The sequence below is a fragment of the Solea senegalensis genome, linkage group LG4, assembly GCF_019176455.1.
Source record: "Solea senegalensis isolate Sse05_10M linkage group LG4, IFAPA_SoseM_1, whole genome shotgun sequence".
Lineage (NCBI taxonomy): Eukaryota > Metazoa > Chordata > Actinopteri > Pleuronectiformes > Soleidae > Solea > Solea senegalensis.
This window is the reverse complement of record NC_058024.1, coordinates 18,478,196-18,499,764: the sequence shown is the minus strand read 5'-3', so window position 1 is coordinate 18,499,764 and position 21,569 is coordinate 18,478,196. Positions and strand designations below refer to the sequence as shown.

At 40.2% G+C, this 21,569-nt stretch overlaps 4 protein-coding genes and 1 long non-coding RNA gene across 6 annotated transcripts; 2 read left to right on the top strand and 3 right to left on the bottom strand.

Annotated features, from left to right (window-relative positions):
- Nucleotides 1-217: 217 nt before the first annotated feature.
- Nucleotides 218-5,349, bottom strand: pde12 (phosphodiesterase 12). Its single transcript, XM_044023378.1, has 8 exons — nt 4,458-5,349; nt 3,559-3,986; nt 2,912-3,017; nt 2,250-2,394; nt 1,726-1,804; nt 1,481-1,603; nt 943-1,148; nt 218-760 (listed from the first exon to the last, which is right to left on the bottom strand). The coding sequence occupies exons 1-8, from the start codon at nt 5,012-5,014 to the stop codon at nt 641-643; spliced, it is 1,764 nt and encodes a 587-aa protein (XP_043879313.1). The 5' UTR covers nt 5,015-5,349; the 3' UTR covers nt 218-640.
- Nucleotides 5,350-6,080: 731 nt separating this feature from the next.
- On the bottom strand, nt 6,081-11,681 carry atp6ap1la (ATPase H+ transporting accessory protein 1 like a). 2 transcript variants are annotated; one of them, XM_044023380.1, is made up of 7 exons: nt 11,154-11,681; nt 9,730-9,965; nt 8,828-8,969; nt 8,208-8,362; nt 7,542-7,592; nt 7,167-7,404; nt 6,081-6,797 (listed from the first exon to the last, which is right to left on the bottom strand). In XM_044023380.1, the coding sequence occupies exons 2-7, from the start codon at nt 9,816-9,818 to the stop codon at nt 6,510-6,512; spliced, it is 963 nt and encodes a 320-aa protein (XP_043879315.1). In that variant the 5' UTR covers nt 9,819-9,965; nt 11,154-11,681; the 3' UTR covers nt 6,081-6,509. The 2 variants fall into 2 exon arrangements, with proteins under 2 accessions (XP_043879315.1, XP_043879317.1); XM_044023382.1 differs by having other exon boundaries at nt 7,370-7,592.
- rps23 (ribosomal protein S23) lies at nt 10,540-12,950 on the top strand. The gene is made up of 4 exons (XM_044023383.1): nt 10,540-10,619; nt 11,678-11,837; nt 12,260-12,380; nt 12,762-12,950. Exons 1-4 carry the CDS (start codon nt 10,616-10,618, stop codon nt 12,906-12,908), a joined length of 432 nt encoding a protein of 143 aa, XP_043879318.1. The 5' UTR covers nt 10,540-10,615; the 3' UTR covers nt 12,909-12,950.
- An 893-nt stretch (nt 12,951-13,843) lies between these two features.
- LOC122768233 (dynein axonemal heavy chain 12-like) lies at nt 13,844-21,424 on the top strand. The gene is made up of 13 exons (XM_044024068.1): nt 13,844-14,085; nt 15,218-15,386; nt 15,540-15,580; nt 16,171-16,305; nt 16,409-16,567; nt 16,818-17,063; nt 17,815-17,986; nt 18,503-18,608; nt 18,778-18,957; nt 19,101-19,229; nt 19,351-19,479; nt 20,403-20,556; nt 20,969-21,424. The coding sequence occupies exons 2-13, from the start codon at nt 15,244-15,246 to the stop codon at nt 21,142-21,144; spliced, it is 1,770 nt and encodes a 589-aa protein (XP_043880003.1). The 5' UTR covers nt 13,844-14,085; nt 15,218-15,243; the 3' UTR covers nt 21,145-21,424.
- LOC122768235 lies at nt 18,793-21,482 on the bottom strand. Its single transcript, XR_006360287.1, has 3 exons — nt 21,418-21,482; nt 20,922-21,111; nt 18,793-20,590 (listed from the first exon to the last, which is right to left on the bottom strand). It is a non-coding gene; the product is annotated as an uncharacterized LOC122768235 (long non-coding RNA).
- Between the last annotated feature and the right edge of the window lie 87 nt (nt 21,483-21,569).

The following is a 21,569-nucleotide window of genomic DNA, read 5'->3' as shown; positions in this document are numbered from 1 at the left end:
GCGTGGCGAATGTGGGTGCGACTATCTCACTACTGATGTCAAGCGATTGTATTTAATACTGGAAATATAATCTATAAAAAATAAATCTGACTTCAGAGTGTCATGACTCTTTAGAAACGTTCTTCTTTTTGCCATGTGTTGCCATTTAAGGACCTTGAAAAAATTTAGAACTGTAACAACACGGTGCAAGTCAAAATTCAACCGATATTCATGGCCCTTTTAGTCGACTTAAATTTATTGAACAAATTTAAATCCCACCAGCTGAGCAACTTCTCATAATTATAATAAATATTTCAACATTTGGTCTAAAATGGTCATCTGTTTCAGAAGGTGAAGAGGAAAAACAGGAGTAACCACTTCAGCAGTAATATGAGCTCAAATTAAAATTAAATTAAGAAATGTGACAATATGATGTATGTATGTGTGGTGTGAATACCCAACACTGAATATCAGTGATGAAAACTATTATTGCTTATTAACATCTTTAAATAATAGTTTCTTAGTCACATTTACAGTGTTGTCCGAGTTCCTCCTGAATTTTCCTTTTTCTTCAGAAAAACTGCAGGATCACATTTGCACTCTCAAACTTCATTGAAGTATGAAAAAAATCCAATCACTCTGCAACTGCACTTTTCAAAAGTCAGGGACTCCAGCGCAAGTCGCATACGAGAGCAATGTGATCAGAAGGGTGAGCCACACTGGGAAGAGCCTCATAGGTGGTGACCTCCTGATGGCTGGGCAGAGGGATCATCTGCTCCACCTGCACAAACACACCCACACAATGAGCCTCCTTGTTTAGTTATACAGCACAACTACTAATCATTTCAGGATTCACCGAAAACTTAGTAAAATACAGTGATTTTACATTTTCAGACTGCAAGACATTCTGCATGGTAGAGCCACAACACACGTCCAGAGTGAAACCAGCCTTGGTATTTGTACCTGTATGCTGTCTGGTTGTATGAAGATGTAATCCAGGCAGCCATGAAATCCTCCCACATAGTTGGTGTAGGCTGGCTGGTTGCAGGCACTCAACAATGGGGGGAAATCAGAGCATAGCTCCATACTGCAAGACTCTTCAGGCTCTGAGCTGCTCCAGTCTGGATGCTGCTGAGGAACCACAGCCTCTGTGACCAGCTGGAACACACCTGAGACAAGAGAAGATGAACAAATTTATAATATTTAGAGCCCACAAAAAGTTTGTGAATTCTACTGCTCCAAAATGCTTCTAGCTCCTGTTAACCTCTTTGCTGCTGCTGTTGTATACACACAAACACATCCTCAGTCACATCTGCTAGCATTGCTTGACAGAACATTTTCAGACGCAGCATACAAATAATAATACACTGTTTCTCTTCACATATAACATAATAACATCAGCAACAACAAAAATTACCAAAGGTTAAGCACTGCAGCTTAACTTAGTGAAATAAACAGTTAAAATGTAAAGAGTGGCAATACTGTTTGAGCATGGACTTACCTGAGGTCGGGGAGGAGTTGAAGTCACCACAGAAGAGCAAAGGGGCTCCAGGTGCAACCTCTTGGATAACACGACTCAGGTGTTTCAGGGCCACACCCATCTGAACCAACCGAACATTCCCTCCTGCAAAAGAAATTAAATAAATGTTTGACATCTGTTCACATGTACATATTATAACGATGGTCACTCTACATTTTTACATCAGTGACTGAGGTGTAATCTAACAGAAGAATGAGCTATTTTACCTTTTGGGTGCCAGTACAAGTGAGTGTTTGCCACACAGATCTTCCTGTCTGGTTTATGCAGGTCCTCAAGCAACGTAACCTGTAGAAAAATTAGTAATTCGTAAATTCAAATAAAACTGAGTTAAACTCTCTAATTCCACGATGAATTGATGAAGCTATTGATTTTTAATCCTCTCAGTGTATGCTCTAAGTGCTACAACCTAACCAACAACCAACCACTGAAAATGTTCTATTTTTATAAAAATATTTACATTTCAACATTTCAAATGCTGATTGAACCCACTAGTCTAGGTGGAGATATGCCTTTCTTTCAGCTTGTTAGTATTAGGTGGTTTCCAGTTTAGCTGGCAGCTAGTTGTTAGCATGTTGAGCACCAGTCTTCCTACCGCCCATGAACTTTAAATTATTAAAGCACAAACTCCTTCTCCTAATCAGTCCAAAAAATGTGCCGGCCTGGATTTTACAATGTTCGTTACACTCGTCATCAGGTTTCTACCAAACTGTTCTCAGGTAAGATGCACTACCTGCAGCGTAGTGGATCTCTGCAGGATCCTGTGCTTTAGGGTATCATTTGCAGAAATCATCTCCAGCAGCTCAGAGTGGATGGGGTCAGAGGTCAACACTTCGCTCAGCATGATGTCATGACGACTCAACAGCTGAAATTTTGACCTGAAAACAGAGCATAATTTTAATTTCATTTTTAACTACCCAAAATAACCCTAGAATGAATCATGTAATACAAAGAACTTTGGCATAAGCAAATATAAGTGACAAACAATGACAACAAATTCAATTACAAAGGGAAAAAACTTGCAGTTTCAAATGTTCTATTCATTTTGATGTGACAGCAACACTTTACACTTTCAGATGTGAAGAAAACTGCTGCCTGTTCAACTACATGAATATAGGTAACAAATATTAGAGCTTCAAGTTTGATTTGTATGTGGAATTTTGTCTGTGTAGAAGAAGCTATTAAAAAAACTGACCTACATGCACCAAAACTGTTGCAAAAACTGTCACGGCACTACGTCCATCTGTGTGGTGTTTTAAATTTCTACTGCTGTGTTCTCACATGTGCTCACCAAAGCCAGACTTGTCAGTGTGGCTGCAATGTTGCATCAGCCAATACTTGAAAAAACAATACAAAAGACTTTATCTTGAGATTCAGAGACCTAGCACACCTGACCTGCGGTAGAAAGTTGCCAGTCCTTCATGCTGCTTCTCTTTAATCCTGAAAACTCCTTCCAGACCAAAGGCATCCAGAGAGGGAATCAGACTGTCCACAAACACACCTGAGGAGTCCAGAGAATATGAGGAAAGGCAGAAAGCAGTGTTGACTAATTATCATGTTACTTGACAGAAACATAACGGACAAATAATTACTATTTTTTAACAAAACAATATAACAAAATAATAAGTAATTTGGAAACCATCACTTTCTTTTTTACATGGAAAAAAATGTTTTCTCATAGATGACCCTTACTGCAAGATCCCAGCAATAACAAGTCATCTTTAAATATTTAAATTGTTTTAATCGACCCCGATTCAACTCTGAGTCATGTTTGAGGCAATTGTTGCACTAGTGCTTTCAGAATCTCCTGGCCCTGATCACTACTGACTAATGCAGAATCTCTACTTATCAACTCAACCTTGATCTCCTGATTAGCCTATGTTGGTTTTGTCCAAAAAACTTCCCTTCTCCGTATGTTCATTCATATGGAACAGTATTGCTCAAAAAACCATCTATATTTTATGTATTACCTGGAGTCAATTGATTACTAAAATTATTGATTGAATTTCTGTCAGATCAGTAGTCATTTTGGCACCAATTACCTTTGTCAACCTCCTGCAGACAGATGATGTCAGCATTATATCCAGCCAATTCCTTCTTAATTAGGTTCTGTCTATAGTCGAGCTGAAGGGCATAGGGGGCGCAGTATGGGTAAAGCACCGTCTTGGACAGTTCTGTCTGAGCGTAGATATCAGCCAGGATGTTGTATGACACCACCCTCACAGTAGGCCACTCTGTCTCTTTGACAGTGTACGCATGTCGGTTGTCAAACGTGCACATGCCTGGTCCAGCCTCCACAGCTGCCACAGAGAGCAGCTCCATGGCAGAACCACTGCGACTTCCATCTTTAGGTGTGCAGCGCAGTTTGAGCCTGCAGCCGATATCCTGATTGGATGGGACATGGACTCTCCCACATCCTACCTGCGTCCAACCTGGATCCTGACCTGTGACTTCCTCAGCAGCTTCAGGACTGGGACAAGAACAAGACAAAGGAAAAAAATAAGAACAAATGTGCTGCATAACACAACAATTCTGCCGCTTCACTTAGTCAAGTGTGTGTTACTATACTGTGGTGTGGTAGTTGTACAAGTTCCGTTTTCTTTATGTAAATAGTTTTATACTGTGTTGCATGCACTCTACAAGAGTCATGATCCAAAAAGCGATGGAAACAAAGGAATAACATTAAATCCAATTTTTTCCACTTAGTAAGTGTATAAAATCTTTACATGTTTACATGTGTCACTTTGATTCTGGCCATAGTTCTTAGTCTGTATAGAGATCATAACATAGATAATTAATTATTATTAGATAATGACTATTATATCATTATTATTAGATAATAATTATTATATCTATTGCAGTCGTTAACAGAAACTGGGTCGGAACACTTTGATGATCTGCAGAATGTGTGGGGAAACGCTGATTGGTCATGAACAGGTACCTTGTGTCAGGCGCTTTTTCTTTGTACCAGGTGAACTCGCAGTCTTGCAGGTTCCCAAACTCCACCTCCAGTTTGGGGCAGACGGGGAAACCAGCCAGCAGTGATACCGGCAGCTCGGCAATGGTAAAGGTGGGTGCGTTTCTCTGCACAAAGAATTTAACGTCGCCCACCTGCAGCACGGATCCCTCCCGCCACGCCTCGGAGTTCAGCACCGTGTCGGGGACCTCGTCCCCTCCGTGGTAAAGCTTCACCGCGGGGGGCTCCGGGGCTTCACACGGCTGCTGCCCCTTGAGCTTCTTCGGCTTCTTCGCCTTGTTGTGGGAGATCCGGGCCAGAGCCTTACCCAGCGGCTCGTCCTGGTCCCGCAGCATGTGCTTGTTGCTGCCGTTCAGAGTGAAGGAGATGGTGAGCTTGGGCTCCCCGGGGAGGCATCTCACCACGGCTGGCTCCATCCTACCGTGGAGGAAGCGGCAGGCTTGGGTCACAGGCTTTGCTTGAACAAAGGACAGGCGATGCCGGGGTAACCGTGTGAGAAGAGCGGGGAGGCGGACGAACATGAAGGAGGGTGGCAGGAGGGTGACAACAACAACAACGCTAAACTAAGCTACACCCAAGAGGTGACACGAACAGCCAGGTTCAGACACAGCTGCCTCGCTACTGACTGGTTAGCCACATGCTAACATGGACGGACAAAAAACATTAACAACACAATTAAGAGCCAACCTGCAGCGGACTGGTTTAAAAACTGAACATCAGAAAGACTTCAGCGATAGAACCTCATCTTTCAACAAGATGTAGTTCTTAAATATTTAAATAATTCGTATGTTAACTGTCACTCGGTGTCAGAGCGAGAGTTTTCTTTCTTTTTCTTCTGGTGTGTTATTTCCCCTTGTTTTTGGAAGCGACCCCTACTGGACTGGAGCGCGGATTAGGACTATGTAGGAAAACTAAAAGTAAACTGGCACTGGAATGGAGTGGCTTGATGAAGAGGGCTTTAAAAATACAACGTTTTTCATTTAAAAAAAAATATTGATGGTATATGATTGGATTAGCTTCACATGGGCAACTACTAGATTACAATTTCGAAGTTGAATATACTTTATTTACTACTTACAAAAGAACATAAAAGTAGTGGTACATGAAATACTGTTTGCATTTATAAATTGTTCTCAAAGTCAGCCGGGGGTGTTGCATAGAAACAGCTATTTGTAGGTTAAGCCTCACTCCCTCTTTGTTTCTGTTGTTGGCTCTCACTTCACTTCTCTGTTGTGTTATTACAGTGGAAAGTAAAATGGAAAAGTAATATGTTTTACAATCGCATAAAATGAGAAGGCAAATGACCATGCACAAAACTTAAACAGAGGGGCTGGAAAAATATCACTAGTCAATTTTAGTTATATTACTCATATGCTGTATTATCCTGTATTAATTATTCCCCTGTGTTAACCTGTTAACATGGTATCAACTATGATATAAAGACCTTCCAGCTTTATTGTGTTGAAGAAATCGCTCCACGTCCAGTTCAGAGATTGCTGTAGTGGCCTAGTTTTCCAGTGAAGTGACACCGATTGGGTCTGAGGCAGCAGACTGAGCAAGAGTGAAAGAAAGGCACTGGACCCGTTATAAGCAAAGAGATCACATTGTATGTAAACATAGATGTAATCAACAGGTACGTACATACAGACGTGTGAAGGGATGATCAAAAGTTAAACTCAGCAGCTTCATTCATTAGAACTCATGTTTATATGATTCTAAGTTTCAGGTGATTATACTCCGAAAATGTAATTACTACTATATTATACAAATTGAGTGTTCACGGCATAGAATTGGGAGTTCAGCCTAGGTTTAATGTTTTCTGCTTTGGAACATAAAGAGGAAAAAACCTCCTGGTTGCTAGTAATTTAGCACATTAAGGTAAAGTAAAAGGAAGCAGAATAAAACAAATTTTCATTTTTCAATCTGTATTTTTATGAAACTTGTTATAAAAACAAACACAGAAATTCACAAATTACAAAACACTATTAACATCAATGTAAAAAATTAGGTTTGGTGTCAGTGGTCAGCATCAAATCGGTTTTCCTGTTCACACTGAAGATAATGTTCCTCTGCATTATTTTCCAAATAACAGGGTTTTCGTTGTTCGGGGTTTTGTGGGAAGTAGACTTCAGCTTTGTGTTCGTTGTCAATGTGTTTCAGGTGGATGACCATGTGCAGAGCATAGACCAGGACCAGCAGCAGGATGAGGGAAGAGATGAGGCCCATGAGGATGGCTGGTGTCAGGAGGGTGACACAGTCGCTCGCAGCAGAAAACCTGCCAGAGGAGATGTTGAACGCCTGAATCTGAGGAGAGGAAAATAATTAAGATAATTAAGATTTTAATGAGATGGTTGAAAGATTTTCATCCTTTATCCTTACATAAAGAGAAAAGGTATACAAAACTAAGCCCAATGTCATAATGTAACCACATTATGAATAAGCCATTTTTTCCAACTCATGTGTACTTTTTATTTAAATGAGGGAATACATTTGATCAAATCTTTTTTTTTTTTTACATTTTATTACTTACTTGTCCTTGGAATAATGATGATTTGACATTAACTTATTATTCAGTGTATCAGTTAAAAGATACATGATGATTGTTTTTCTAGTTTATATGGTCCTTTTAAATCGCAAGTCAGTCAGTGTGTCAGCAGGGTGACAGACGTGTACCCGGAAGTCGGTGAAGGTGACAGTCCAGCGGTGGGCATGGTCGCTGCTGGGCAGCAGCAGGGCGCTGTGGTGCTGCAGGTTGCTGACATGGAGACAGTGGTAGGAAGAGGAGGTGGGAGCATAAACCTCGCTCGCATTGAATGATGCCTCTCCGGACATGTTGTAGAGCAGAGAGACACTGTTCACAGAGAACCACCACTGACCTGAAGACTCGTAGAAAGTGTTGGACAGCTGCAGTCTGAGGGAACAAGGTTGTCAGTCAAAACGTCACATTTATGACACACATGAAACGTTGATTTTTCATCAATCCTGCCATTTAATTTGACATTATAAGTTATAGTGGTGCATAATTTACAGACGGATGGTTTGACAAACCTGATAGATAGGCTTCTTAAATCTTCTACATCACCAAACCTCATGACCAGCCTTCAAAACACACATACACACACAAAGTTACAAGGGTCACTATTAGGGTCACTATTTGTACTATTCTATATATTAATACATGTTTCAGTATCAATTTGTACTTTTGCTCTTGCTAAACTTAAATTGTTGCTGTTACACACACATACTGTAGTTCTATACTTTGAATATATTTTTTGATGCCCTGTATCTGACTACAGCTTCCTGGTCTTTGACCAGCTTTTGTCCACCTTATTTATTATTTATTTGTGGCAGCCATCGCTGTTGTTTTTGTAGTCTATGACTGTTCACTTTAGTTTTTCATGTTTTTATTGTATGTTTTTAAATATGTGCTGGAAATGGCTGCACAGCATAGTTATGTTGTATTATATGCATTGACAATAAAGCATTCTATTCTATTCCATTCTATTTAATTCTATTCTATTCTGTTTTATGCCATCTGTTTTCATCTCAGTATGCTTTTCATTAACAGTTATTTTTGTTGTGCTTGGAACTGAATAATGTTTAACCTCATTTGGGAAAAATATACAATAAATTAAGTTGAAAAAAGAAAAATATTGTCTTTAAGATTTGTATACATCAGACAGACTGGACATTCACACAGACAGGTGTACATACACAGCCTTGTCGTGATAGCAGACAGACTGGCTGGTGTCCACAGTCTTCTTAGGGGAAAAAGCCTGCTCTGTCAGGTCCAGCTGCTTCTGGTTCTCATAGCGCAGAGACAGTTTCCGGGCCTGGAACATGATGCATGGCTCTGCATTGGACATTACCTAGTGGGTAGACAGTGGTGGAATTATACATGATTTGTGTCAGAGGGAAATACTGCACTTTCTAACTCATCTCCATTTGTCTGACAGCTGTAATTACTTTACAGATTTTACTTCAGTTAAATCCATGGATTTAAAAATGACAGCTTGTAATTAAGAAAAAATTGACTACTCCACATACTTCTTGTGCTTTTAATACTTGAAAATAAATGTAATTTTAAATAATGTTTTTACATGCAAGGCACTGACAGGAATACACAATGTAGTGATGCAAGTTGACACACTAGTATCCCAGGAAGGGCCAAGGGCTGGGGTGTCCCTGAGCAAGGCACTCAATCCCCCATTGCTCCTCAGGTGCAGATACTGCTCCTGCGCCCAGCTTGTGTGTGTTCAATACTGGTGTGTAATAAGGATGGGTTGAAAATGATTAATTCTAGGTCAGAGTCACAAATTGGAAAACCACAACACCTTGAGGGGAGGGTAGGGCACTGCAGCTCCTGGCAGCTGAAGTAACCTCCTCTGTGCAACACTTGGAGACTGGAGAGGAGGCGGCTTTTGGCCAAGAGGAGATTTTGCAGCTTCTTTCTTGTATACCGTGAACAGCTGCACACTGAAAAACATCTCACATGAGCAGATGTCTGTTCAGACATTTAGCAGACACATTATTTCATTACCTCATTACATTTTGTTGATAATAAACAGTTTTGCAAACACCCAGATTAAGTTTCATAACCAGGATTTCTATTTTGTTTGTTTGTTCCAAGTCCATGTTCAATATCTAAAGATAATTTTATTTTTATTTTAAGGGAAAGATTGTTGATAACATCAAATAACATCATGTGTGCAACATAATGCAAACTTCTACATGAAAGGCAGATGTGCTGCACCTCCATCTACCACCTTTATCCTCCATTCCTTTATTTTCTGCCTCTTTACAAAGGAAGACATGATGTCCTATATTTGCTCTGAACATGGGTAATGGAAAGAAGTATATGGCAATCCTTACAACAAAGTGGCAGTAACAAGCACACTTTGTTTTTACTTGTTTGAAATTTGGGTTAAATAAATACATCAGGTTTCAGAATAGTCGTTAGTAGCCATTTTCTTTGTACCAACCAATTTGTTAACTAACTAGTTGTTTCAACTATGACTGGATTTTAGACAGAAAATCACCTCATACAGCTGCAAAGAAGGTATACAAATAATCAATAAACAAAATCATGCATGGGGCCAAGTTATTTCCAACACATGAGTCATTTTGAGCTGAACGTGTCAAGAGGCAAAGATTAAAGGGTCAGGCAGGTTCAAAAACCGCAACAATAACCATTAAGATCAAACTGCTTCTTCAGTGCCATCTTTCCCCCACCTACCTGTCAGCAGGTTGACCATCGAGGCAGGTAGAAGAAGGCTCAAGATGTAGGAGGAGAAAGATGCAACAGTGTTTCCACGGTAAAGTCATTGCTGTGGTGACCAGAGTGTGATGCTGGTACAGTCTTTGTCCCTCCTCTCTTCCTAGTAATCCACTTTAATCAGGCCACTGACTTTAAGCCCCTTTGACATACTCATGCATCATCCAATCACAGACAGACAGTTGATGGAGACCAACCTAGACATTCAGGTCAGGTCAGCTCAGTCAAAAATACATTACATTCATTTTTCAGCAGATAAAGTGACAATTACACAAAAAGCACTTCAGATATTTGATCAATTTCACCATCAATACTGTAGAACAGTGAATGTAATTATTCATATGTTAACTGACAAATGTCATTCAAATAGTGAAAAGGTATGTATACATTTTTAAAGGATATCCAAAACGCTGGATATTGAAACCTGGAACACCTAAAAGTACTGGTTCAACCTCCGGTTTTCACTCAGACATACAGGCATCCTCTACAACATTTTATTCACACATAATGAGACAATGTAATATCAGCCAATTTATATGTTGTGTTTTTATTGGAATATAATTATCCAAAGGACAATTGTCAATATTTTTTAAGCAGATTGTCCTTAGTATGCTTAGTTTACATTAAGTTATTTATATTAAAAAGACGATTTCTTTGCCTCTTCCTCACCCTCTGAATCCCTTTAGCTGTGTGCAAATGTAATATTTTATTTTAAAAATAAAAAGCATCCAAGTGATAATTAAAGTCAGGCATATTGTGGAGCCACCCCGGCCAGGGTCCTGCGTCTCATCTTCACCGCGGTGCACCCTGGGCCTTTCCTTTCGATCCCAGGCTCGCTCGTGAAAACATGGGTATGTCTCACATTTTGTCAAAAATGCCGTATTCTTCCAATTTTTTCATCGATTATGAATATCGGTGCTCTGTATGAATATCTTAAGAGTTGCTTACGACGTGTTTGTGTCGATTAAAACCACCCGTGGTTTAAAAATTGACTCGTTTTACGCCCGTCTTCCGCTACAACGTGGAGCGGCCATATCACGCCTGAGACACAGGCGGCGAGTTAGCATAGTTAGCTCAACACTGTTTGTCTTATTATTTCTGTGTAAACTGTCAACTCACATTATTTATGTGATTCAGGTATCAACTGTGCATTTAAATCATTTTTATTTCGATATTATGTATGATTGAGTGTCCGTCACTAGTAGAGTGTGATCCTGGTTATACCCGAGGTTTCAGGGAAATCGTTGCTTGAAAAACGCTTAACGTTGGTTTACGGTCGGTTTTCGATCAGTTTTCAGATCTTTTAACTTATTTGCACTCAGCTATTTTCAACGCAGTGGCCGAATTTACGTCTATAGCAGTTAATATGTTGGAAGAAAACTTACATGAACAGCAAGAAGTGAGTCGTGACTGAAGATGACTGGTCCTGGTGTTTTGCAAGTTGGCTCACTGTCAGTCATTCTTCGTCGGTCACTTAAACCAGGGGTCCCAAAGTCATTTGAGCTGGGGTCCACTCAACATCTAGTCTGGTCAGGAAAGCCCGGTCATGTGGGGGGGAAAAGTCAAACGTTTTAGATAAAAGCAACTACTCAGTAGGGATGGGCAATTAGCTTAAAATTGTATCACAATACTAATGGTAACTGATATTTTACATAAAAAAATGTAGAAACGATATACTCATAATAAATATTTGGTCCAAAATTAACTAAAAATTAGAAATGACTTATAAGTTGAGGAACATATTACACCTGTGCTTTACCACTATAGGATTTTATTTTTGAAACAAATCTTATGAATGAACATTCACCGCTTTAATTATAACACCATTATTGTAATTTTTCTAGTAAAAAAAAAGTCATACCAGTTTAAGTTTAGATTTGCCACATAACTGTTGTACTTTGCTTTCCAGGAAAGTGTCGTGGTCTGCGTACAGCCAGGAAGCTCCGTAACCACCGTCGTGAGCAGAAATGGCACGATAAACAGTACAAGAAGGCCCATCTGGGTACAGCCCTGAAGGCTAACCCCTTCGGAGGAGCTTCTCATGCTAAAGGCATCGTGCTGGAGAAAGTGTGAGTATCATGCAACCAACTGAACTGTGAACACAAGGTTAAGCAATGGCTAATGGAACAACCCTATAGTTATTCAATGAACAACGTCTGATCTTGTAAGGCCCATACTTTTAGTTGATAGAGTGGACTTGACAGTGGGTCTGCTCTGACTAGATTTCTACCTTAAATACTGGCCCACTTCCCTCCCCAGATGGAAGACTGGATTTTTGGTCTTTAAAATCTCCAGTCTGTTACTCATTTCTCTTGTAACTTGCATTGCCATTTTATTGATCGACTTATCACAGAAATTCCAATTCGAGCAGTTCTGTGTAGAAAAGTTCTGAGTGCATGATGGCATGAAGGAACTTGCACATGTCCCTGACGTCGACGATAAAGGTCTGTAATTTTATATCACATCAGTGTTTTTATTTCCCCATCTACAGGGGAGTGGAGGCTAAGCAGCCTAACTCTGCCATCAGGAAATGTGTGAGAGTGCAGCTCATCAAGAACGGCAAGAAAATCACTGCCTTCGTCCCCAATGATGGTTGTCTCAACTTCATCGAGGTAGATGCCAGAGTTATATATACAGTTGTGTTGCTGTTGATGTGATAAATGAGAAGTCTTTAGAAGAAAATTAAGCTGTAGTAAATCAACATTGTTACAACATTGTTACAACATCTAACCGAGTGCATTATGAGATCAAATCAGTTGCCTTTATCATAGCAGCATTTTGTTATGGTCCTTGGTCAAAATCTGCCAGGGAACATTTTGTTAACATTTCAGCTTATGCTAAAATGTTGCTGCAGCCTAGTGTCTTCCCATCTTGCAATCTTTTCTCTTTATGTAAACATGATTGTATATAGTTGTCTATGATATGGGTTACAGGGTTAAATGACATTAATAAATTCTGTAACCAACTTTTTTCTTTGCCTCCTTGTGCTGTAGGAGAACGACGAGGTTCTGGTGGCAGGATTTGGACGTAAAGGTCACGCCGTTGGTGATATTCCCGGAGTTCGTTTCAAGGTTGTCAAGGTGGCCAATGTGTCTCTGCTGGCACTCTACAAAGGCAAGAAGGAGAGACCCAGGTCATAAACAGTTGAAAGCAGAAAATGAAATAAACACATTTTGAATTCAGACCGGTTGTTTCGTGTCTTGTTTGATTTTTCACATATTTGGTACTTTTTGTTTTTTTACAATTTGAATTGATATTGGTTACATTGGCCCAAATCCTACATTTTATTGGATTAGGTGGACAGAAATTTTACACCACTTTTATTCAAAGGGTTGACAATGTTTCATACATTCATAGCCAGTGTCTGATATTTCCTAGTGATTCACATCTTGGTTTCCTCAGTTGAATATCACCAGTGTGAACTGAAGAAGCCTCTTACAGTGAGGTGAAACTCACGCAAGTCCAGTTGCTTGTATCGGAGTAGAACTGCAGCAGAAATGGCCACTGTTGTGATTAACACTTCAGATTGGAGGTGTATACATTTGGGAACCTTGGCAGTAAAGTCCCACAATAAAATAACAAATGGTGTCCTCACTGATCATTGTCAGCTTAAATGTTGATGTGTTCAAAGATAGTCTTGTGATAACCATGGTTGTAACAAGTGGTTTAACTAGTCAGGTTAAACGAGGCATTTTCACCCATGAGTGCTCCATGAGGATGAATGTGTGAGAAAATCCTAATATGTCAGAAGCTAGTGACATTCAGATCATTCTGTCTGGTACCGACAATCATGCCATAGTCAAAGTCACTTAAATCACCTTTCTTCACCATTCTGATTCAGGTCATCTTGACCGTAACTACATGCTCAAATACATTGGGTTGCTGTCATGTGATTGGCTGATTAGATGCATACTCACAAGTCATTCAACAAGTGTAAAGTCGTGATCAGTGAGTTTTAGCAGGCCACAGTTAATGCTGCTGAGTCACATCTGAACTGATGACTGCATAAATTTAGCTGCAGGTGTAAATATAGCAACATGTATCCTTTTCCCCACAACGCCCACAGCCAGAGCCCCGAAGCTCCTGACATTTTGCAGAAGTACTACTACTACTACACTCAAATTTTCCAAGACAGACAAGTTGATTGAGTGAGTTCATCGCAGCAGAGGATCCTGTATTAATGTAACCAACGAAGGCAAACTGATGTCAGGGGAAAACTTGCCAGCTCGTGCAACAACAACAACAACAGATCGTCTTTGATCTGCAGAGACTCCACAGCTGAGGGGAAGGAAACCACACTACCAACAAAACTACAAGGTAAAATTTGCTGTTAGCCCAAAATGTGATGCAAAGTATCTTGATAAGTTATTTGTAAGTAAGTTTTTAAGTGTTATTGTATAATGGCATCATGCATTGATGAAAGCCAGCACTGACTGCTGATCTAAAAACACAATTTCAAGTTTTTTTTTCATATGCCTTCTAGACCTGTACAGAATCTGTTTTTACAGCACTATACGAGTGTCTGTACATCTGTCTGTCATGCACGCACACACGCTGTCATTCTGTGTGAGTTTTTACTGGTTTATCAGTTTCAACAAAGATGAATCTTGTTAATATAACAAAACAAACAGCACCAAATCACAACATACATCATCTCAAGGCTCTTCAGAAGCCTTATGACATTATGGAGAGACAAGAGAAAACCAACAGATCACACAATGAGCAAACATGAGGCGTCAGTCCTGAAAAATGACCGGAAGCAGATGTAAAACAATTGTATTCATTTGTCAGGAAAGTTCTAAATCAGTCGTGGTATTTTTTATAGTATTATAATGTAATTTATAAGCAGTTCCAAAGAGGCTAGCAAATGTGTTCCAAACAAACACATTAGAGATCAGGTAGTTTATGCTTGAAGCAGTAAAGAAATGTCCTCCACATTGAGGTTTAAGGTGAGAAATCACCTCTTCAGCCCAGTGTTTATAGGATGATGGGGCTGTCTTTTTCTAATTAGGGAGAATCACATAATGTAGGAAAATCTATGGCCTCTGTTTGACTTGCATCACATCTGTCACCACCCAATGGTGGAGGTTAGATTAGCGTGTCAGGAGTTATATCTTTATTAAGGGTCTAAATATGTCCCAAATTTTGTATTTGACAGAAGAGATGACAGCTGAGTCCTGAGGATCAACAGGAATCTAACTTTTCTGAAAAATGTTTTAAATATTCATATTTAAGAAATGAAATATTACAAATATTTTGTAGGACTCAACTGCAGAGTGAAGGGGCAACCTCAGATAGATTTTTATCCCCAGGGTAAACATTAAAACATGATTGCAGCAGATTACATTGACACCAGAAAAAAGTTAAGTTACATTATAAATCTGGGTTTGAGTGTCCGTACACTTTTAGCCATGTTGTGTCCATTAAACTTTCCCCCCTCTTTGAACAGGGCAGGGGCCCTTTAATGAGGACAATATGGAGTCTTGGCGATTCAGGTTGGGGGAGGAAGAGGAGGATGAAGATGATGCAGACACTCAGTACATGATAGAGCAGAGTCTACTGGAGATCAACAAACAGAAGGAAACTCACAGAGAGTCGACAGCACAAGACGGCAAGAAGTCAGTGGAACAGAATAAAAGTATTATCTACGCTGCTCAGTTTGTTCGTTTTTGAAGGACTGTCCATCGTTGCACACAATCCCTCACACAGATTGGATCTCATCAACTTTCTTTGTCTGATCGAATTATGTGCACACGTTTTTTTTCCTCTAGAAAAGCAGACAGCACCACGATCTTCTCTGCTATAAGACAAGGTGGGTGAGGACACAGCATGAAGCTGTATGACCTGCTCTCCTGCTCTGATTCACTCTCACACAGTTATGTTCTGTAACATCAAGCGACTACCAAGCACCAAACAGCAAACACACAATCACAAAGCAGGTGGTGAACATAATAGTGGAGCATCTCCCCACTGAAAGAGGATAGTCTCATTCAAAGATTTCTTTACCCAGACTTTTATTGAATGTATGTTTCAAATAACATGCTTAAAATGATGTTATGAATCACTTATTAAATATATATTTTTGGAAAAGGCTGGTTATCCTTTTCAAGACAATTCTGGGTGTTTCAGAAAAGGCAGTAAATGTTAGTAAAGTTTCTCTTGTTACGATGGATCTTTTAAACACAAATTTTATTATTATTAGATAATAAATGACATACATTATGAATATGTATGCATTTAACACAAACTCATTTACACAGGGGCATCTACAAATAATTGGCAATAGGGAAACGTTCCATGTCTGTCAGGCAAAACAATGGACAGTAAAAATTATACATGTCACAAAATTATAACTGACACTGTTACATAGATGTTTGATGCTGTTGTTGTGCATCTCTGTAGGTAATGAGAAGCTATTGAGGGAACTGTGTTTCAACCACAAAGACAAGTTTCTCCAGACAGACAGCAGAGGTTGGATTCCGCTCCATGAGGCTGCAGCTCAGAGCAACCAAACCATCCTGGAACTCACATTCAAAGGTTTGCATTTTATCATTATACTTTTGACTCTGCACATCAACAGAATAAATCATGTATTTAACAGAGTTGGTGAAGGATAAGAGTGATGTGTCTGTTTCTGCAGCCTCAGGTCCTGATGCTGTGGAGTGTCGTACTCTCCGTGGTCAGACTCCTTTTTACCTGGCTGTAGAAACAGGTCTTATAGAAAATGCCTCCTTCCTTCTCAATCATGGATCTGAGCCAGACTGCCAGGACCAGGACCAGGACTCACCTCTGTTTATTGGTGGGATAATTATTTATTCCATATGTTATCAGCCGCTTTTTTCTAACATACAGTATATAATGTGTAAAGAGACCAAACTTTGTACTTTTGAATTTGGCTGAATTTATCTCTTTCTTTCTTTTACAAAACCCTGAGCAGTTAAATGAACATTTGACTTTCTGAACCTGTCAGTATTTCAGTCAAATATGAATTTCATGTAATCTCAACTAAGAAAATGTCACATACTGTCATATATCGTCTCACTCTGCAGCCATCCGTTCAGAACGCTTGGACTTGGTGAGGCTGTTGCTTCAGCAGGGCTCCAAAGTGAACCAGCAGGGCTGTAACGGACGTCGACCCCTCCACGAGGCCTCACGACTGGGCAAAGCAGAGCTAGTGACCCTGCTGCTGGACGCTGGTGCCTGGCCAGACCCTCGGAGCCACTACGGCCTCACACCACTGGCGTTGGCAGCTCAGGGCGGACACCTGGAGGTGGTGCAGACTCTTCTGCACAAAGGTGAGAGAGCATGGGTCACTTTTTGTCAATATTGTCATTGAGAACAATACAATGAACACACATAGAAAATAAATAACATAAAGCTATAATTCTAAGATATTTAAAGTGCATTGCAGTGATTGCACACAATGATTTGCTCATATAACAATACAAGTACAGTATGTTACAACAAACATGTACAACAGTGTTTTGTGGTTCATGTAGATCTTTCTGAAATGATCAAATTAATGGTAATCAGTCAGAACATCATAAATTCCACCTAAAGGGATAGTTTGTGTTTTTTGAAGTGGGGCTGTACTGTATGAGGTACAGGGTGTCATGTTTAGTAGACAGTGTTGAGCAGGGAAGTGATGACAGAGAAAATGTGTTGTTGAAGGGAATTAAACTGAGGAATATTAGTCTTAGACTTTGTCAGTGCTCAGCTGAATTGAACAGGCCTTGTGAAATGAGTACTTATATCTTCAAATTATCTATCCATCTATCTTATACTACTTTATTCTCCACATGAGGTGTCAATCCTACCTGACATAAGCTGAAATACGGGGTACAGCCTGGACCATAGAGACAAACAACCATCCACTCTCAGTATTTACTTTGTGTATTGTGATTTCTTATAGAGTTCATACATTATTCTTAGTTCCACAGTTAGGTGGAGTCGTCACCTGTTGTTACGTCAATGATATAGTGTTATAAAACAGCTTAGGTTTGCATGTCACTTAATGCTGTGTTGTGTTGTGGTGTGAACTGTCAGGTGCAGATGTTCTGTCCGAGGCGCAGGATGAGGCGTCTGTCCTGTACGAGGCGTCTGCAGCCGGAGATCCAGCCGTCATCAGTCTGCTGCTGACATATGGGGCAGACGCCAACGTGGCCACGCACACGGGACACATGCCCATCCACCGCGTCGCACACAGAGGACACCTGCAGTAAATGTTTGATTGTATTCTTTTCATCCATATTTGTTTGATATATAATTCATCTTACTTAGCTACTGTATGTCTGTCTTCATTTATTTAATTTAATAAACCTAGTTTTAAAACATGATTATTTAATAAAGTCAATTATTAAATAATATTAACATTATTAATAATATACAATATAATAATATTGATTTTATTTCATCAAAAATAAATAGCTATAAAATAATAAAATAACTATTACTCAATAGTAATAGTGCTGGTGAACAGTGAAGGAAATAATCTGAGGAAGAAACCAAGGAAACTTAAAAACCGCTTCAACCAAACTGTTACCAAACAGTGATCGGTGCTGTTCACTTGCATTGTGGGAGATGTAGGACCCCTGCCTTCATCATCATCATCATAAGTATTAGTAGTATTTAAGTAAAGGTATATACAGAAGTTTTTTTTATGTCCAATGTTGTGTATGTATACATACATACATACATACATGCATACGTGTGTGTGTGTGTGTGTGTTCTTCAGAGCTTTAAAGCTGCTGATTCCAGTAACTTCAGTGGAAGACGTAAATGAAAGTGGGATGAGTCCTCTACACTCTGCTGCTGCAGGAGGACATCCACAATGCATCAAGGTACTATGGGTGTTTGTGTGTGTGTGAGACTTTATTAACCTGTATGTAACAGAACACTTTGACCTTGTTGCCATGCGAGACATAAATTACAACATTAAGATAATTCGATGTGAAATTTCTGATTGGTTTCGCGTCAACTAAACTCCATCTCCTCCCCAACTCCCATCAGACCTTGCTGGATGCTGGTTATGATCCCAACAATATGCTCAGCTCCTGGGTTCGCCGTGGCTTTGACGATGAGAGGAAGTCAGCTCTCTTCTTCGCAGTCTCCAATAATGACGTGCCATCGACCAAACTGCTGCTGGAGGCTGGAGCCATGACCAACCAAGACCCAATCAAATGTCTGCAGGTGTGTGTGTGTTGGAAACAAACAGCCCATTCAATTCAATTCAATTCCATAAAACGTTATTTGTCCCCAAGGCACAGTGAAACAGGCACACATGTACAGTTATGTCACAACAGTGTAGCTGATCCATTGAGTCTTGCACTTAGGTTGCACTGCGTGTGGGCAACTATGAATTGATTGACCTGTTGCTGAGGTTTGGAGCCAACGTCAACTACTACTGCAGAATAAACACCACACACTTTCCCTCAGCTCTGCAGTATGCGCTCAAAGACGAGGTAAACTGCAGCTGTTGATCAGTTTTACTACATTTTAAGTTACTGTCTCTTGTCTCTTTTACACTTTTACACAATATTCTTCACTATTCCTAGTCTGGTCTGTTTTGTATGTGTGTGTTAGGTGGTACTCAGAATGCTGTGTAAGTATGGTTACGACGTGGAGCGGTGCTTTCACTGTCCCTACGGCAACAACTCCCATATACCTGACGACTATGAGGGATGGAGCAACACTGTGATCAAAGACACCATGGTAATGAATATGACCCGGACCCAACAGTTCCCCAACCTGTGTTTATAGAACAGAATTACTGGTGTCTTCACACCTGAAAATTCAGTGTCTGTATCATTTATCTTTAAAATGGTGGCCATTTTATTAGGTACACCTGTTCATCAACACGAATATCTATTAAACCAAGAACATGGCAGCAACTAAACGCATGTAGGCATGTAGACAAGGTCAAGTTGACCTGCTGAAGATCAAACCGAGGATCAGAATGAGGAAGAAAGTAATTTAAAGGTTCAGTGTGTGGCATTACGACCACATCACAGTCTAACCCTAACCCTGAACAACACTCTTGTGTGATATTGCTTAACTGAAGGCTACCATTGGCAGATTTTTACAGATTGGAACTGTACTTTTTTGGAACAGTACTTCGATTTTTTCAGTACCCTTACCTTGGGGGTTACCAGAGTAATGGTAAGGTACAGGACGAGCTAGACCAATGACAGTCAGCGTCTTCAACGCCAGCAGTCTATTCTCACACATAGTTTGACTTCCTGTTGAAACAAACAGAGCAGAAAAAGACCGAGCTGCTGATGTGTTATTGTCTGTTGTGTCGCGTCCGTTGTCCACGCAGCGGTACGTCACGCTACGTATCTCACTCACACGGCGCACACACCGCCTAACACGTAAAGGTACTGTTCTCAGTCGAGACACAAGCCTGATCCAGGGCTTAACCATTCCAAACCGTACCGGACTGTACCACAGCTCATGTGTTCTCCCACATGTTTGGGAGGGAGGGGCGTAGTGAGTGATATTCACCTGCAATGTCACCATTAGGTGTCACTAAATCTTACACACTGTACCTTTAGGGAGCAACTTCTTTTGCCGCTCACGTTGCACGTCAGCATCACTGGTGTTTGTCTTTAAGCCGTCTCTGTCTGTCAGTGCAGTTCTGTGAGGTGATCACAGTCTCTTGGCTGAAGCACCTCTCGGGTCACATTGTTCGGATCCTGCTGGACTACGTGGATCACGTGACCTTGTGCACCAAACTGAAGGCGGCTGTGATGGAGCAGCAAGAGTGGCCGGACATCTGCAGGCTACAAGGTGAACTAAATCCAACTTTATTGGTCCTCAAAACCTATAAGCAATAAAGAAGGTTGGAAAGTCAGAAAACATTTTCTATATGGTATTGATATCAATTTCAAATTCAGTGCTGATTCCTTCCTTTTGACTATATTGTATTTAACTATGCAGATGAAGAGCTTCTCTAGGTTAAGGTGTCAAGTATTTAGTGTGACCTCCCCTTACACTTATTCCTGGAGTGGAACCATAATTAATGATAGTGGTCAAACCTGTGTTTGTTCTACTATTTAATGCACACATCACAAGCACTGTTAAATTAAATCCTGACGCATCAAAATGAGTTCAATAACACAAAAGTATTCAAGTTAAAGAGAAAAGTAGAATACAGTGAAGTGAAGTGATGCTCATCAATCCTCCTCCTCCTCTTCCTCAGAAAACGCTCGCTGTCTGCAGCATCTGTGTCGGCTGAAGATCCGTCGTTGTCTTGGACGCCTTCATCTCCGATCACCTGTCTTCATGAGTTTTCTGCCGTTGCCGGAGCGACTGAAGAACTACATCCGGTACCGGGAGTTTGACCTTTATGGTTGCCAGGGCAACACACCAGGGTGACACAGGAGTGAGGAGACAGAGGAAATTTCAAAGAAAGTCATTACAAAAGCGTATTATTTTCTATTATGTTTTCCACATCATACATCATTTATATTTACCAGAGAAAGCAAAACTAAATGATATATATATTTTTTTTTATTTTCATATTTTTGTGCTTTTCTACTATTTGATGATGCATGAACGAGAGCAATGTCTGGAAGTAAAGCATATCAGAGGATACGATCAACTGTAAATGTTACTTTTAAAAAAGTCACTAGTACAAGCTTTCGTCACCTTTATGTTTCATCAACATGTGGCTTGTTGTCTCCAACTCCTCGCCCTTTTATAAATGCTTGTGGTGTCGCTCCTTCACCTTTCACTCCACCGCTTGAATCGATGTGTGAATAATTGAGAGGTTTGTGTCACTGAGCACCTCACACACCTGC